This window comes from Euprymna scolopes, chromosome 36 (assembly GCF_053919585.1).
Source record: "Euprymna scolopes isolate OS-2025 chromosome 36, ASM5391958v1, whole genome shotgun sequence".
Classification (NCBI taxonomy): domain Eukaryota; kingdom Metazoa; phylum Mollusca; class Cephalopoda; order Sepiida; family Sepiolidae; genus Euprymna; species Euprymna scolopes.
This window is the reverse complement of record NC_136517.1, coordinates 52914843-52932672: the sequence shown is the minus strand read 5'-3', so window position 1 is coordinate 52932672 and position 17830 is coordinate 52914843. Positions and strand designations below refer to the sequence as shown.

General features: G+C 34.2%; 1 protein-coding gene across 3 annotated transcripts in view; it reads left to right on the top strand.

Annotated features, from left to right (window-relative positions):
* Nucleotides 1-17830, top strand: part of LOC145260482 (organic cation transporter protein-like) — a 127807-nt gene that overhangs the window by 19458 nt on the left and 90519 nt on the right. Inside the window, exon 2 of one of the 3 annotated variants that reach the window (XM_080118590.1) lies at nucleotides 13267-13505. The exons of 1 other annotated variant lie outside the window; for it this stretch is intronic. In XM_080118590.1, coding sequence (XP_079974716.1) covers nucleotides 13352-13505 — 154 coding nt within the window. In that variant the 5' untranslated portion in view covers nucleotides 13267-13351. The remainder of the gene's footprint in view (nucleotides 1-13266; nucleotides 13506-17830) is intronic. One more of the 3 variants, XM_080118591.1, reaches the window with a different exon arrangement.

The following is a 17830-nucleotide window of genomic DNA, read 5'->3' as shown; positions in this document are numbered from 1 at the left end:
GTATATTTAGTAAAAAAAAAAAAAGTGCTCATTACGTTATCTTTCCATTAATTTATTTTCTTAAATCATCTGGCGATATAAGCGAACAATTTTTATCCCGTCTTTTGATGGCAGCAACTCGTTCTTGAGTATAAGTATTGCCATTACTTAATACATCTCTGGCTCAAATGACGCAAACATGAGTGCAACTAGCAGCACGTGCCAGACGGTCACTTCTATGAACCTTCTATAGTCCAGCACATCCACTGATGACCGGGTCCACGCTGTGGTGCCCTGAACATCTACCAGGCCAGACCCTGGAAGTTCCAGAGCCTTTATGCCATTCACGCCCATATACGCATCGGTCCTCATTGAATGTCCGTTTGCCGTTTCAGATTACAGCCAGCCTTTTTTGTTATCGAGATACACAGATTGCAAAGTATGTATTCCATTGCATATCAAGTAATGCCTGTGCTTGAAGCTTTTTATAGTGAGGAAAGACTTTGCACTGAGACAATCCCACTCTCTAAACAACTGCCACATTGAACCATAAAGAAGAGCAAGTCAACATCATTGGAAGCAGCAGTCGCCGCAGGTTTTATATCAGGGTTTTCCTTCTCCTAGAGTGGTTGCCTTCACCACGGCTTACGGGAGCCCTCTCCACTCATCATGCCATTTGATCCATGACTGGGACTTAGGTTGCTGGGAACCAGAGCATACTCCACACGCCGGTGGGTCATGTATGCCGCAGCTGACAAGGCCTAAGCTCCTCTGGATGTTTCTGTCAGGGTTACCTCACCCTTAGCCTTTGGTTAAAAGAACCTTGACCCACAGGGCAGTGGAGGTCCAGTTATATGGTGCGGGACACTCGTTGTTCATCAGAGCCCCGATTTTTCCCGATTCCGGAACAAGTACCGATTCTGATCATTTTAAAATCTCCAAATATTTAGTAATAGAAATGCTGTTTGTTTTACTTTTATTTTCGGATTGCTGTAAAAATCCATGTAATGTAAAAATATATACTTGTACAGGTAATGTATAAAGTTTAGTTCCACTATTAGTTTAAAAATTAATAAATGTTTATCATTTTATCATTAGTTTTAGCAATGGAAACAAAAAAGAATGACAAGAATCGTTTTTGGCATCAGAAAAGAGGCATAAATTTTTCCTATTCCGATATTTCCAAAAGTTCCGATTTTCCCCACTCCCGATCCGAATTAGTTGTCCCAGCATTCATAAACACAGATACAGAAACACAGACACAGAGACACACACACACACACACACACACGCACACACACACACACACACACATACGAACATACACACGTATATATATATATATATATATATATATATATATATATATATATATATATATATATATATATATATATGCATATATATATATATATATAATAGTACCAGTCTACTGGTGGGCCCATAAAGTGTGAGATGAAAAATGTTTAAAATAAAAAAATTGTTTTAAGATTACATTGTCTTTTATTGTCTTGAGAAAACATTTTTTAAGTAATGAGTGAAAAAATAAAACCCAGGAAACCTCCAGAGCACTACTGCCCAATTAAAATTAAGGAAACCCTACTAAAATCATTACTAAAACCAAGTTTCTACCCCCCCCCCTCTCCTTGAAGAGAAAATATTTTATAAGTAAGGCCTGAAAAAAAAAATCGTCAGAATCCACAGGAGTGCTACTAAAAATATGGTAAATACATATGATTATAGTTATATATTGTATATTTATATTTAAATCGGTTTTTTTTTTACTCAACGGTGTAAATTACATTTATTGGTAAGGAAAACACGTTAAAATAAGCTAAAACAAAAAATATTGTTGAACTTGTATATGCTTTGAATAGCAGCAGTGACTTTTAATATCAGACTTAAGACAGGGTGTCCATGAAATAGGTAAGCAGACGAATTTTTTGAAATCGGAAGTCACAAACAGGGGAGACGGCTTAAATGCTCAAGCAAGCGATCTGATCTGAGTTTCATAATTATGTAGATATATAATATATATAAATATATTCATAAATAATAAATTAAAAAGTATTATATGAGATATTTTTAGTGTTAATCGACACAAAATGACCACATTATATTAATACGTTCGTATGGCGTTGGTGACTCTGTATTAGAATTTAAGATGGCGTAAATATCAAAAAACACAATTGCAACTACTCTTCCGATTTTTGGAATTCTTGTGACTATCCCCGTATTCTTTTTTATTTTCTTTTGAACTTGATGAGTTCCCATTCTTCTGACGAGTCGGCAGAATAGATTCAAAAATTGCCATAATAATTACATGAATGATTCTGCGCTACGAAACAGGTGCTGTCAAGAATTGGGCATTTCGCCATGCTGAAAGAAATATCCGGTAAGATGGAACACATTGGAATGTAGACTTTTTTGTAATTTATTTGTATAAGCTCTATAGTTACATCGAGCTTCATAAATAAAAGGATCGGTATAAATAAAATATTTTTCCCATAAACATATCTGTATATCTATAAAAGTGAGAATGTGTGCGTGAAGACACTTCTCAACCTATATACTCAATGAATTTTTTATTCACAGACATGAAATTTGTTACGTAGGATATTCAGACAGGTGGAACATTTTTTAACCGGTCTTCATCCTGTGAAAAGGGTTGCTAAGAAATCAAAATTAGAAAAAAAATGTTACGTGGGGGGGGGTCATCGGATTTTTATCTGTTTGTCAACTGTTTCACAAATGTGCATGCGTTAATCGTTCATATGAAAGATTACATCTGTTAAGAATAAGTAGGTTTGAAAAAACTTTCTAAAGAACTGACCTAATGATTATATGTGTGTGTGTTATTTCATTTGTTTTTGTTATTACGATACGTTTTGAATGAATTTAATTATTTTTTTTACATAGGCATAACACTTATCAAGACCCAGAGACCACTCGAGGATAAGGGTTAAGAGTGTACGGTAGTCAGTTGGACAATATAGTAATCGTTAGTAATGGAAATTCGGTAAATTTGTTAACTTAAGTGGAACGGCTCATCAAGAACTTGTTTACGTTAGACTTGAAGACAACCAGTCAGCTGGAAAGCAGGAAAACGGAAGACAATTCCACAGGCGCGCAGTTCTAAGAAAGAAGCTTTGTTCATGGAATCTACGTTTAGGTTTAGGCACAGATAAAGAGTGGGGGGGAATTATTGATAGTGTTTTAAGCTAGACGAGTTTTTCTTGTGAAAGTTTGGCGAGGGAGGACCATAAATTGAAGCTCAGTCGAGCACTTGCTATAAAAATAACGATAAAGCAGAGACAAACTCGCAACATCTCTTCTGTGAGGTAGAGGTTGAGGGGAAGAGAAAAGGGTATCTATTTCGTATTTATACGAAAGTGCATTTTTACCAAAATACGAGTTACGAATAATTTTCGCTTTGACCAATTTGGAACCCCCAAATAGGGAGAAACATCTATATTGTTTTTAAAATATAATTATCCACTGACACGTGTTTCATCATCTGCGACTCATCAGAATGGCTGAATATCACTAGATTCAGCCACTCTGATGAGTCGCAGACGACAAAACACGTGTCAGTGGATAATGATATTTTAAAAACAATATATATATATATATATATATATATATATATATATATATATATATATATATATATATATATATATATATGAGCAAACAGTTAATAAGATATGTTAAAAAAACACTTTGAAATGAGTTATCCATTTATCTAGTGTTTCCTTTTCAGATAAAATATGTTTTTAACTCATTTCAAAGTGTTTTTGAACATATTTTATTAACTGTTTGCTCATATTATATGCTCTATTTCCTATTTGGTTTTATCGAGCTTTTATATCTGGCTGAGATAATTTTATAAATATTAATTCTTTAATATTTATAATTTACTTTAATTTTACCATCTTGGATAATTTTGGTAAATTCAATTGTAATTTTCATTTTATATATATATATATATATATATATATATATATATATATATATATATATATATATATATATATATATATATATATATATATATATATATATATTGCGGCAATTATTTTATATTTTTATTTTACTCTCTTAATAATAATTTCCTATACTGATGATTCCGAAAGGATGAAACACAAGTCTCTGTAGGTATTAAAATAATTATTTATAATTTTTTGTTTGTTAGCGAAGGAATGGTTTAATTTGAAATAAATAATTCGGTATACATGAAAGAAAGAGGTTTTAAAAGACTTACTGCAATTAAGAAATAATAGGTCTACGAATTAAATCAATCAGCTGTTCATATATGCAATCCATTTTAAGTAATATAGTGAAAATATACCTAATACTTTGATAGACAAATAATTTGATCAAATGAATATGTTAATATTTCATGTATGCATATATAATTGTCTATGTTTCAGCTGTAATAGATAGGAAAATGTAAAATTATTTTATTAAGAACATAAATAAACTGAAGATATACATGTGATTGGTAAAAATAATTTCATATTAATAAACAACCGAGCAGAGACTTAAGAAAAATACGTGTTTTTTTTTTTTTTTATTAGAATCCTTCTGGGATGAGTCATTTATTTATTTATTTATTTATTCGCGGACTATTATCCTCATATTCATAGTTGTTTCACAACGTTTCGGTCAACTTCCTCTGGCCTTCATTAGGTGGTAAACCGCGACGGGATAGGAAAGCTGGGTCTCTTAACTGTATCCTCAGTAATTACTGCCTTTCATAGATGTTGTTGTCGTCTCACCACGTTTTGGCCAACTAAGCCTCTGGTCGGTTTTGGATAATAGTTCGCAAATATATATATATATATATATATATATATATATATATATATATATATATATATATATATATATATTATTTTTAAAATGTAATTATATATATATATATATATATATATATATATATATATATATATATATATAGTAGAAATGGTAATTAATAAAAATCTGAAGAAAGTGCTCAATACTGTTGTAGAGCAAATATGCGTTTTATTTTTTATTACCGTATTTTTCTGTTTAGTTACATTATTGTTTCAGCTACGCGGCCGTTTTTGGGCCGTCAATGAGACGCCAACAACCTAAACCTTAGAACTCGAATTTTAAAGTAACCCCCCTCTTCCTACCCCTACATATATTCCTCCCCCTCCATGTATCCATATGTCCTTAGCCACACTAGAGATGAACTTCTCAGACCCCCACAACCACCTAATATTCTTGAACTCCAAAACTAAAACTACCAAGCACCCCCCACACCTTTCCCCTTTCCCTTCTTCTTTTTCCGCTTTTCTCGCACTTCTTCCCTGACATCATTCACTCTTTCATTCCACTATAAATGAACATTTCTGTAAAAGTCTGAGGAGGCTACATGACGGCCAAAAAAAAAAACGGTCGCGTAGCTGAAACAATAATGTAACTAAACAGTAAAATACGGTAATAAAAAATAAAACGCGTATATATATATATATATATATATATATATATATATATATATATATATATATATATATATATATATAAATTGCTCATCTCAAAAGGATTCCAATAATAAGAAATAATATAACATTCGGTACGAACCCGACGATGGAAGACTATATAATAACGAATATAATATTATATATAATAGTACGAACCCGACGATGGAAGACTAGATAATAACGAAAAAAAAAACTTGGATTTATAAGACCAAAAATCCAACCTTGATCGCCCTTCGGGACCCGTGGCACAGTGGATAGAGACGTTGAATCTCTATGGTTCCAGGTAAGTATTGTCTGGAAGATAGCGGTTTCAATCCTACCCAAAGTCAGCTAGAGGCTTAATTGGTCAAAATGTGGCTAGTTGACAACTATGGAAGGCAGTAATTACAGTTAAGAGACTCAACATTCCTTCGCGGTTAACCACCTGGCGAAGGCCAGAGGAATAGTTGACCGAAACGTTGTGAAACAACGACTAGAAGATGAGGATAATAGTCCGCGACTAAATAAATAAAAGTACATGTTTATTGCAAAAATTGTCTAAAGGGGAAAATGGCTAGTCAGAATCAAATACTGATTCGTCAGATTAATTGTTATCGATGACAAACTCCAAAAAGAGATAAAATTATTGTTATATATTAGGAAAACAAAATTGTATTTTCATCTGAAATATGAATCAAAGTATATTAAACCACGAATTTAACTTCTAAGGTGGGCACATTTCAATATTTTGGGCTTAGTTTCCTATTTCAAAGATTTAGTTCCATAAAAAGAGGAAATCCAGTAAAACGCATCAAGTAAATAGCCTAACAAGGAGATTAGTAAATACCGTATATTTCGGCATATAAAACGACCGCCGGATAAGACGAGGTACAAATTTGGACCAATTATTCATAAATTTATCATATATCGATTGTATAAAACGACTGATAAATCACGAAATATATATTCAAGACTATGTTGCAGCCTTCCGGGCGATTTTACGGATTTTGATGACAATAAAAATATAGGAGTGTGAAATATTCGTTGAACATTATTCAATCCTGGGTAACGTCGTGTCTCTCTGCTAGTATATATATATATATATATATATATATATATATATATATATATATATATATATATATATATATTATATTTAATTCTATCGCCATTTAATTTTTTTCTCCTCTTCTTCTTCCCTGTCTTTCTTATTTATATTTATGTCTCGGCAGTAGAGTGAAAAGCATATCTTATTTTTCTTTTATTAATATTATTGGAATTCTTTCCTTTTTTCCCTTGTACACATTTTTGTGAATTTTTCCATGGATTTCTGCCTTTGGATTATTTTGGACCATCTTCCAATTACGGGATTTCCTTGGATTTTACTTGTGCAAATGGAAATTCAATTAACTTTCTTGAAGTTATATATTTGGATTTTACCGTCACTTAATTATTTATCTTCCACCAGACTATCCATTCACGTGTAATCACCTTTTTCTTAACGATATTCCCTCTGCTTAACTTTTTTGTTATCAAGTAAGATCTTTGACTTACTTGTTGTTTCCTCAAATACTTTTGCATGCAAAATCCGATCCCGCATTTTGCTAATTCTTACCCTCTGATGAGAAGGAAAGTATTTCTTCGAAACTCCGCGGATTAAGGACTATCCACTTATCTAGTGTTTCCTTTCCAGATTAAATATGTTTTTAACTCTTTTTCAAAGTGTTTTTTAACATGTTTTATTAACTGTTTTCTCGTGTATATATATATATATATATATATATATATATATATATATATATATATATATATTACTAAACGAAAACGTAAAATATCTTTTAAAACGTCACCAAAAGGATTTATTTCAGTGACAAAGATGAAAAATATCCGAGTGAGGAAAATAGAAGAGTTTCAAAGTCGTTAGACTGTCGAACGTTGGCCAGCAGTTATCTTCAATCGAAGATCGCCAATACTGGAGCGTTCAGTGAACAGGGACAGGCGAAAGAGAGAAAGGGGTGAGGGATAGAAGTTATGCCTTTCCTGTTCTTCGATAGACGCCTGCCTAATCAGTTCATCATTGGTGTTGCAGGTGGTACAGTTGGTCTTTCAGAACATATAATAGCCCAAGTTTGGTATAAATTTGACATTTTAAGAAAAAGAAAAACACGTCATAACTTGACCAATAACTGATGCATTCTTAAAATTCAAAGTGCATCTCTTAAAAAAGCTTTTGCTGAACATGGATCACGTGAAGAACCTCCTTGAGCTTCCACCATGGTTCATACCTGGTTCATACGACATTCACGACCTCCTTCGAGAGGTGCCTTAACATCAGGTTAATTCTTGCAATCATCTTATTCTTACTATGGCAAGCGTTATAGTTGGTGTGTTTCTTCACTCATAATAGTACATGGTGTTGCAATTAGATAAGTTGGGAAGATGCTGAGACTGAATTTGTGGAACATTTCAGACAGGCATTTGAGTTTTCCTGAAGATGTGACCTAAAGTTATGACTTTCCCACAAGACAAGTCGAGTTTTTAAAAGTCACCCTTTAGTCTTTACTAGCCTGGGTGCCCGGCGTTACCCAGATGTTAGAGTGTGTGTTGAGCAAAAAGAAAAAAGTGGTAGTAGGCAGGCAGGCAGGCTCGAACCCGTACCGCGGAGGAGGAAAAGAACGTGAAAAAAAAAATGTTACGTCTTTGCTATTGCACCCATCGCCAAACCGGAAGTGACGTAGGTTTAAATTAAGCATCGACAATCGAAAAGCGGGGATGACTTCGAAAATATCGATGAAAAAAAAAAGCCATCCCCTCCCTGTAGAAAAGTGACCAGTTGAGTGTGAAGGAATTAATGTTTTTTAGCCAATTTTCGATATTTGTCGTCTAAAAAGTCGAGCTTCAAAATGATATCGATTTAGTGAAAATCCGTCGCCTCTGTCGAAAGTTTTAGGCAGACATACAAACATACATTTAAACAGACAGATGAGATTTATATTATAGATCATTATGAGTAGTAGTAGTAGTAGTAGAAGTAGTAGTAGTAGTAGTAGTAGTAGTAGTAGTAGCACACAGAGTTTGGGATGAATGTGACACTTTCGGAAAGAAAAGGAAACACGCCATACCTTGTTCAATAATTGATGTAGTCTCAAATTTCAAAGTGCATCTCTTAGAGCGCCTTTACAGTTTCATTCAAAGATCAGTTTGATCCTAACAATAAGCTGCAATCTGATGTTGGGAACGACACAATGGGTGTCCTTCTTAACTGCACTCACACATAATAATCCGTAGAGTTGCAAGAAGCTAGGTGTTGGAACTTTTAAAATTGTGGAAGTTTTCAGGTTTTCTCGGAAGTGTGACATGAAGTTGCGCCCTGCTGCCACATGGTCTTGACGTAACCATCCTCTTCACCCAGCACTTGATACTAGGGGACAGTAACTTAATGCAACAATGTCCATATGAACTGGTAGTAGTTAATGGCGTGTTTATGGAACAGAATTTTTGGCAGAAGCCATGTTTATTTTTCTCTTATATATTTTGTAAGCATTCGTCAAAAGTAAAACGTTAATCTAAAGTTTAGATTCTAAACAAATGGTTTTCAACAGTCAATCAAATTTCCTGTAAACTAAGATCCGTTGGATGTTAGATTTGATAGGCGTATCTCGCCTTGAATGTGGTTTGTTAATATCTTCGAGTGGAAGGGGGGTATGACTTAGAATATAGAAAACTTCAACTGTAAAATTGGAGGTGCATGAACGGCTATTTATTAGATATTCGGCGATAAAATATATTGTATGCATTGTTAAGAACATCAGACGCTAAATAATTGGCCTAACGAATTTTGTGGGCACGTGTTGTTTAACCTGGATTTAAAATTTTTACAATCTACTTTACAACATTGCGCAAACTGCAATTACATTAAGCAAACAAAAAATAAAATTATTATGATGCGAAAAAAGACACCGTCCTGGTAGTAACACAAAACAACAACTCGTGTATTCGATGCAAAATAACACTGTTGTAAAGACATAGAAATTTGTTTGGCAAATCTGTCACCGATCTTCCCCGGCCAAGGTATGCGAAGGTAAATAGAAATATCTGTTGACAGAAGTTAGTTTATTTTGGGGTGTGACCTTGAAGACAACACGGCGGTATATTTACAAGAGCGTATTAACAGAGGTACAGAAATAGTATGTTACAGAAATTAACAGAAGTACAGAAATAGTATGTTACAGAAATTAACAGAGGTACAGAAATAGCATGTTACAGAAATTAACAGAGGTACAGAAATAGCATGTTACAGAAATTAACAGAGGTACAGAAATAGTATGTTACAGAAATAAACAGAGGTACAGAAATAGCAAGTTACAGAAATTAACAGAGGTACAGAAATAGTATGTTACAGAAATTAACAGAGGTACAGAAATAGTATGTTACAGAAATTAACAGAGGTACAGAAATAGTATGTTACAGAAAGTAACAGAGGTACAGAAATAGCATGTTACAGAAATTAACAGAGGTACAGAAATAGTATGTTACAGAAATTAACAGAGGTACATAAATAGTATGTTACAGAAATTAACAGAGGTACAGAAATAGTATGTTACAGAAATTAACAGAGGTACAGAAATAGTATGTTACAGAAATTAACAGAGGTACAGAAATAGTATGTTACAGAAATTAACAGAGGTACAGAAATAGTATGTTACAGAAATTAACAGAGGTACAGAAATAGCATGTTACAGAAATTAACAGAGGTACAGAAATAGCATGTTACAGAAATTAACAGAGGTACAGAAATAGCATGTTACAGAAATTAACAGAGGTACAGAAATAGTATGTTACAGAAATTAACAGAGGTACAGAAATAGTATGTTACAGAAATTAACAGAGGTACAGAAATAGTATGTTACAGAAATTAACAGAGGTACAGAAATAGCAAGTTACAGAAATTAACAGAGGTACAGAAATAGTATGTTATCGAAATTAACAGAAGTACAGAAATAGCATGTTACAGAAATTAACAGAGGTACAGAAATAGTATGTTACAGAAATTAACAGAGGTACAGAAATAGTATGTTACAGAAATTAAAAGAGGTACAGAAATAGTATGTTACAGAAATTAACAGAGGTACAGAAATAGCATGTTACAGAAATTAACAGAGGTACAGAAATAGTATGTTACAGAAATTAACAGAGGTACAGAAATAGTATGTTACAGAAATTAACAGAGGTACAGAAATAGTATGTTACAGAAATTAACAGAGGTACAGAAATAGCATGTTACAGAAATTAACAGAGGTACAGAAATTAACAGAGGTACAGAAATAGCATGTTACAGAAATTAACAGAGGTACAGAAATAGCATGTTACAGAAATTCTGCGTATGTTTCTGAATTTTTGAGATGAGGATTGGCTATTTGCATTATTTGGATTCTTCGGACTACTGTTCTCATCTTAATTGTCATTTCACAACGTCTCTGTCGATATAATCCCCCGATCATCTTCAGGTGCATTTTGTCGAAACCGGGAATGTTTCTGTTGAACTAGGGGATTTGGGTGGAATTTCTATTCATTTATGGCTGATGAAACTAGAGCAAGCTATCCCCGTGAAGTAAATAAAAGGCTCCGTTCGATATACCATCGAAATTCCCGAGTTCGTGAGAAACATTTCCGAGTTTTACAAGACACACCTGAAGAAGGTCGGTGGTTATATCGACCGAAACATTGTGAAAATGACACTGAAGATGCGAACAGTAGTTCGAAGAATCCAAATAATACGAGTCTGCGTCTGATATTGTGGCTATGATTGCCACTAATAACTGCTGTCATGACTGCCACGATACTTTGTTGTAACTCTATTCATAATCTTTGGAAGAGTCCATCTACACAATAAATAGGGCAGATAAGCTTCACACCATAACAATATATGTCTCTTAATTTTGTATTGAGCATAATAGCATACAGGAGGAGATCCCGATTGCTAACCAAATGGTCGAGTTTCGAATCACAACTAGAAACATTTGAAGCAAACAAATATGGAACCTGGTTTGAATATCCTGCATCTGCCTCTGAACGGTGCTGTCATTTATCTATATTTTTTTTTCTTTCTCAATGAATATACAAGTTGAACTGACCTTCACTTGGCATCGTCCTCAAAATTTTCACAGGTTTGTTTGACCCGATAAGATGTGTGATTTTCACATTTTCTATTAGTTCATTTTTTAAAACGTTTTTTAGTTAGATACTTTTACCTATCCTATTAATACTCCATAACAATGGATAATCCTTCTGTAAAGATAAAGTCAGCCCATACAGTTATAAGGGTGAGGTCTCCCGGAACTAGTTATGCCGGTGAGGCTCTGAGGTTCCGCCTAAGCGACAGCGTCACACTTATGTATTATGTATTATGTATTATCTCTCAAAATTTATGCCAATAATTTGCTGCTCAGGTAAGGTCAGGCGTTTCTACTTGGGAAGCATAACAAGGAATGTTAATATATTCTCATGTCGATTTTGGAATGTTTAGATAAGGATTAATAACCTGTATTATTGGGTGCTAATCTCACGGTGTTTACGATAATATAACCTCCTGCCTTCTTACGGAGTATTTTCTCGAATGTGTGAATCTTTATATCGAACACGAGTATCTATATAGAATTTCAAAATAGAGTAAATCAACATCTTGCCATAAATGAATTAGAAATTTTATTCCTGGTGGTAGATTGAATAGTATTTAATTGGCAGCCATGTTTGCAATACATATTAGTGGCGATTTTAATTTTATAGTTCGTCTTGATCTTAGAACAAATCATTAGAACATTACATTAGAAAAAATCTGTGAATAAAGGTCTTAAAATAAATTAAACTTTTCCTTCGTGGAACAAAACGAGCCTAAAAGAGTATACTGGCGAATAAAAGTAGGTTTCCGTTTTATTTTTAAAAATGAAAAATTTTTATTTAATTTTTTTTTCTGAAAACCTGAGGGTAGCTTTACAAACTACATTATTTTGATAGTCGGTGAATGTCATGATCTGTTTTATGTTTATAAACCAACTGAGTTTTTTTTTTCTTTTGATGACGTATTGTCTAATATTTCCTTAATTTTCAATATATATTTTTTTATGTGACGTTCTTATCAGTCGTTATCTGTTCGCCTCTGCCCATCCTCGTCCCGTTATTTATGCATAACCATCTTCAATTGTTACCGCTTTCATTTCTATCGGGATTTTTACTCTCCCTCTCTCTTTCTCACTCTCCCTCTCCCTTTCTTTCTCTCTCTTATTCCCTCCTACTACTACTTTCATCTTCACACGTTTGATATCTTACAGTTTTTCTTTTGAACCTAATTCTTCTTCTACTTCTTCTTCTTCTTCTTCTTCTTCTTTTTCTTCTACTACTACTACTACTACTACTACTACTAATGTTACTAATGCTACTACTATTTCCTCTCATCCTTCTCCCTCCATTCTTCGTTTCCTTCTTTTTTTAATACCTATCACACTTCTTTGACCCCCTCATTCCCCTCTATTTCATACTCCCCCACTCCTCCTTCTCCTCTCCGTTTTCTTCTTTTTCTTCAACCTCCTTCCTCTTGTTGTCTTCCTTTTCCTCTAACTACTTATTCTTCTTTATTCTTGTTCTTCTTGCCTTTATCTTCGTCTTCTTTGTTATATCCCGAACTCCTCCTCCTCCTCCTCCTCCTACTTCTACTACTACTACTACTACTACTACTACTACTACTATACTTATGTCATTAGTTTGTTCCTCCTATTAATGTGAGTTCTTTCCACTTCAGTGTGCCTCTCATTTTGATCCCGTCTCATACGTCTATCATCGTTCGTCTACATTCAAAGCGGCCATTTTACTTTATTTACAACAGAATGGTTAACCGAAAACAACCCCAAGCCAATGTTAACGTCGACGAAATGCTGCACAGTCTGAAAAGTTTTGGATTTTTCCAAATTTCTCAATTCTTGCTCATTTCATCGATGGTGATTGCAATTGATAGCATCGTCTATGTCATTGTATTTGCTGGTAAGTCTATCTTTTCTTAAGAAAATTAATTGTTTTTTATTTTGAAGATAAGTCCACATAGGTTCTCAATGAGGATCGTGGCTCAAATACATTATCAAACTACCCACTCATAGATGAGTTTTAATTGATGTGTGATTCAATAGCTTGGTATATAGGTGACTGGGGACCACCTGTGAATTTAATATCCCCTTGACTCTTCCTTCTTCGGGGAAAGATGGTTCAACTCGCCTAGGGTGAATGCTGCACAAGAACAAACAAATAAACAATAGCTTGGTAAAATACCTGAACCACGACCATTATTAGAAGGAAAATGATTGTAGAAGCACAATAATGAACGTGGATCAAATACAATATCAAGCTATCCTATCAAAGATCAGTTTTAATTCATGTGTGTTTCAATAGGTTTGTAAAATATTTGAGACGCGATCATTATTAGAAGGAAAATGATCGTGAAAGGATAGTGACGAACGTGGATCAAATACATTATGAAGCTATCCTATCAAAAATCAGTTTTAATTCATATGTGATTCAATAGTTTGGTAAAATATTTAAGCCGTGATCATTATTAGAAGAAAAAAGATCGTGAAAGGACAATACTCAACATGAAGCAACTACATGAACAAACTATAAAATAAATCAATTAAAAGATGATAATGTCGTTACCAGTTGGTTTAGCAGAAGGTGAACGACGGCGGTGGTTCCGGGAATCCAAATGGGGCAGTGGAGACATTCAATCATGATCATATTCTCATAATATTTCTTAATACTAGGACTTATAATTGAGTCTTTAGTGTGGCTGTCGTAATATAACTAGGACCTATTCATTGTTGGATATGACGTCATGAGAAAAAATCTCATGTAAAAATTATTTTTCTACACAGTTTTAAAAAATGAAAAAAATAAATTAATATAAATAATAAAAAATGAATTGAAATTTTCAACTTTTTCCGATAGGCATATATGGTAAGAGTGACTTAAAGTTTGCTATTTTTAGACCTTTATCAGTTAAAAGAAAAATAATTCAACATGATATTTGCTGTTAAATTATAAAAATCTTATTTAAAAGTTCATTTGGAAACTGTTGCATTTTTAACCTATTATTCATGTTTATAATATTCTATGATCTCAACTGATACACGAAACTTAGTGCACCGGTGGTCTCTTTACTACGACCACGGATCAAGGAGTTGCTTTCTATATGTCCGCCTTGCGCCTGTTATTAGAAGTATTAAGGAGTCAATATTCACCATTAAAAATAATCAATTTTCTATGAATTTCATCTTTGGCTATTTTTGCCTTAAAAAAAGCTATTTTGCTTTTAAAAAAGTTTTATCTTTGGCTATATGCGCCATTAAAAATTCAATTTTCTGAATACTTTTATTTTTGGCTATTTTTGCCTTTAAAAAACATGTTCTGTGAACTTTCACGTTAGGCTATTTTTGCCAAGAAAAAAAAACTATTTTTGTCAAAAAAAGCAAAAAACTTTCCAATGAACTTTCAGCTTTGACTGTTTTCTACCTCTAGAAAAAACAATCTGTAAAAAATTATGCTGCCATGATTTCATATTGAAATTTTGTTTTGGGGGAGAATATTAGAATTATTAAGCAGTCACTAACAGAGTGCCCTGTAATTGGACGAAAAACACCCAATCGCAGGTTTCCCTTCTAGATTCCTCCCAACCCCTCGAGAGCGGTTATTTCGAATTCTCTACCTCTTTTGCTTGTTGGGGTCTCAAGGAGCACACGTGTGTCAGCTTTCTCGGTCATTCATACCAGACATGTGTGAGGAATTTCGACAGAAATTGCAACACCAAAGAATTCAAGGTTTCCTTTTTTTTTTTACCTAAACCCGGCGAAACTTCACAGGAAACGAACATCGTTAAAAGGACGAATCATTAGATAAGTTCCGCAAAACGCGACTGTTTTTGCAAGAAAACATTTTTTCTTCCTTCTCTTTCCTATCAATACAAGTTTCTTTTTAACAACTTTCATTTGTATTGTGTTCCTTTCTTTTTGTCGACGTCACATATATTTATTGCCACCTATAGTTGGGAAAATCACGTTTCGTGTATCTGTTGAGATAATAGATTATTATGAATATTGATATGAATAATAGGTTAAAAATGCAATGTAGTCTCTGCATTCAAGGGGTTTCCTTAATATCTCAGCTGTTTTCATTATTGTTATCCGTTGTATCTTCTTCAGCCAGCCCTCTGATTCCAATCTCTCCCATTCTTTTTTTCTTCAAAGTTTTCGATGTTGTTCATAGCGCCTCTAGTATTCATTACCGCATTTGCAACTGTATACAAATTGCTTGCTTAATTTATTTTCACAATGTTATGAATTACGGCGTTGAAATTACTTGAATTAAGTTTTAATTAAACGCACTTCTAAAAAAAAAATATAAGAAGAATTAAGTACACTTGTGAAAAATATAAAAATATCTTACTTTACTATATTTACGCGGCGAAAAAAAATCGCCTTTTTAATTGCATATGTCCAAAGGTATTCATCTTTTGGAAAAGAAAATACATACACTTTTGGATTATTTTTGTAATATTCTAGGCAGTTTAGGACAATGCTACACAAGGCATCTTTAAGTATTAAACAGAGCATGACAACTCTTCCAAATTGTCGTTTATCTCCTAGTACTATATTCTATAGGGCATAATCACGTTGACACACCGATTCCCGTTAGATCGCGGAAGTTAAGCAACGTTGAACCTGATCAGTACTAAAATGGGTAAACATTTAGGAATTCCAGATGCTGTATGTGCCCTCTGCTTATCTCGGCATTATTTCCAATCGTCTCGCACTGCTTGCCACTGGACTCAAGCAGTGCCGATTCAAGAGAGGTGTGGTAAGAGATTTCGCAACTCTTGCTCACAATTACACGCGCAGCTACCCTTACAGGGGGTATCTACTGTCTCTTGAGACTGAACGGAGGTATCGATCGACCATATTCTATGAGATCAGCAGATGCACGAGATGTAGTTCACCGGCGTTCTCTTTACGGCGGCCACGATCTTTAAGCCCTACAACCGAGGAGTTGGTTCCCGACATCATCGAAGCACCATCAAACCTCAGTGGGTCACTGACATTGACTCAAATATTTTATTGATTTTTCCCAGCAACCTCTCTCCCACAGTAGAGACGTTGCGAGCCTGTCTTTTTTTATCGTTATTTCCATGGCAATGCTCGTCCGAGCTCCAATCTCTGGTCCCCCCTCGCCAATCCTTCATGATAAACACCCGTCTAGCTAAAACCACTGTCAGTAATTTCCCCCACTCTTTATCTGTGTCTAAATCAAAACGTAGATTCCATGAACAAAGCTTTTTTCTGAGAAGTGCACGCCTGTGGAATTCTCTTCCGTTTGCCTGTTTCCCACCTGACTACAACTTGGACGTCTTCAAGTCCAACATAAACAAATTCCTGATTAATCGCCCCCTTAAGTAAGACACTTTATCAAATCCCCAATACCAACTATTACTACGATATTATCCCATTGATTATTGTACACAAAATAACCCTTATCCCTGAGTGGCTTACGGGCCTTGATAAGTGGCGATCCCCATGTAAAAAAAAAGTGACAGACCAATTTAAATGATGGTTGGGACAATGAAATGGTCACCCTATAAAAACGACATGATTCCATGCATTACTTCTAGCTAAAGTTAATACATAACCCTAAATGTATTACTTCTTAACCAGCTTTTTAAACGAGTTAAAAATAACCAGACTTTTTCAATTTGATAAAAGTTCCATTATAGCATATTTATTATGGGGTGGAGCTGGAACGGTTTAACATCCCAGCTCGACCTAGATAAAGGCAAAAAGTATCCGTGCACTAACATGGGAGGGGAGACTATCTTCAAGTACTATCCTAGTCCATGAATGGGGCAATGGACTTATACTAAGTAGATATTAATAAGTCCTTCTCACCTTTAGTTTAGTTTAGTTTATTTATTTTATTTTTGATTTTTTTTTTTTCAATGGAGAGTAGATACTGCATGTGGATGTGTTATCGGCAGCTCCAGTAACTCTCGCTTCTCCTTTTTTGTCCTTTAGTCCTCATTTCCAATGAATGATTTTTCTAACAAAGGGTGAAGAAAAAGCTGCTTTCCAGGTCGGTAGTACTTTGTAAAGAGTACCCTGAGATGTCGGAAAATTTCTGTTTCTATGTCTATCCTTGTGGTCATGTCACTAGTAAGGGTGCTGGAGGTAAACGTTTCATCTGGACTGACGTTACCCGCCTGATAGTCAGGGGCCCGAACCTTGGATTAACCACTAAGGAGGCTGTCCTATCAGCAGGTACAAAGTACCGGG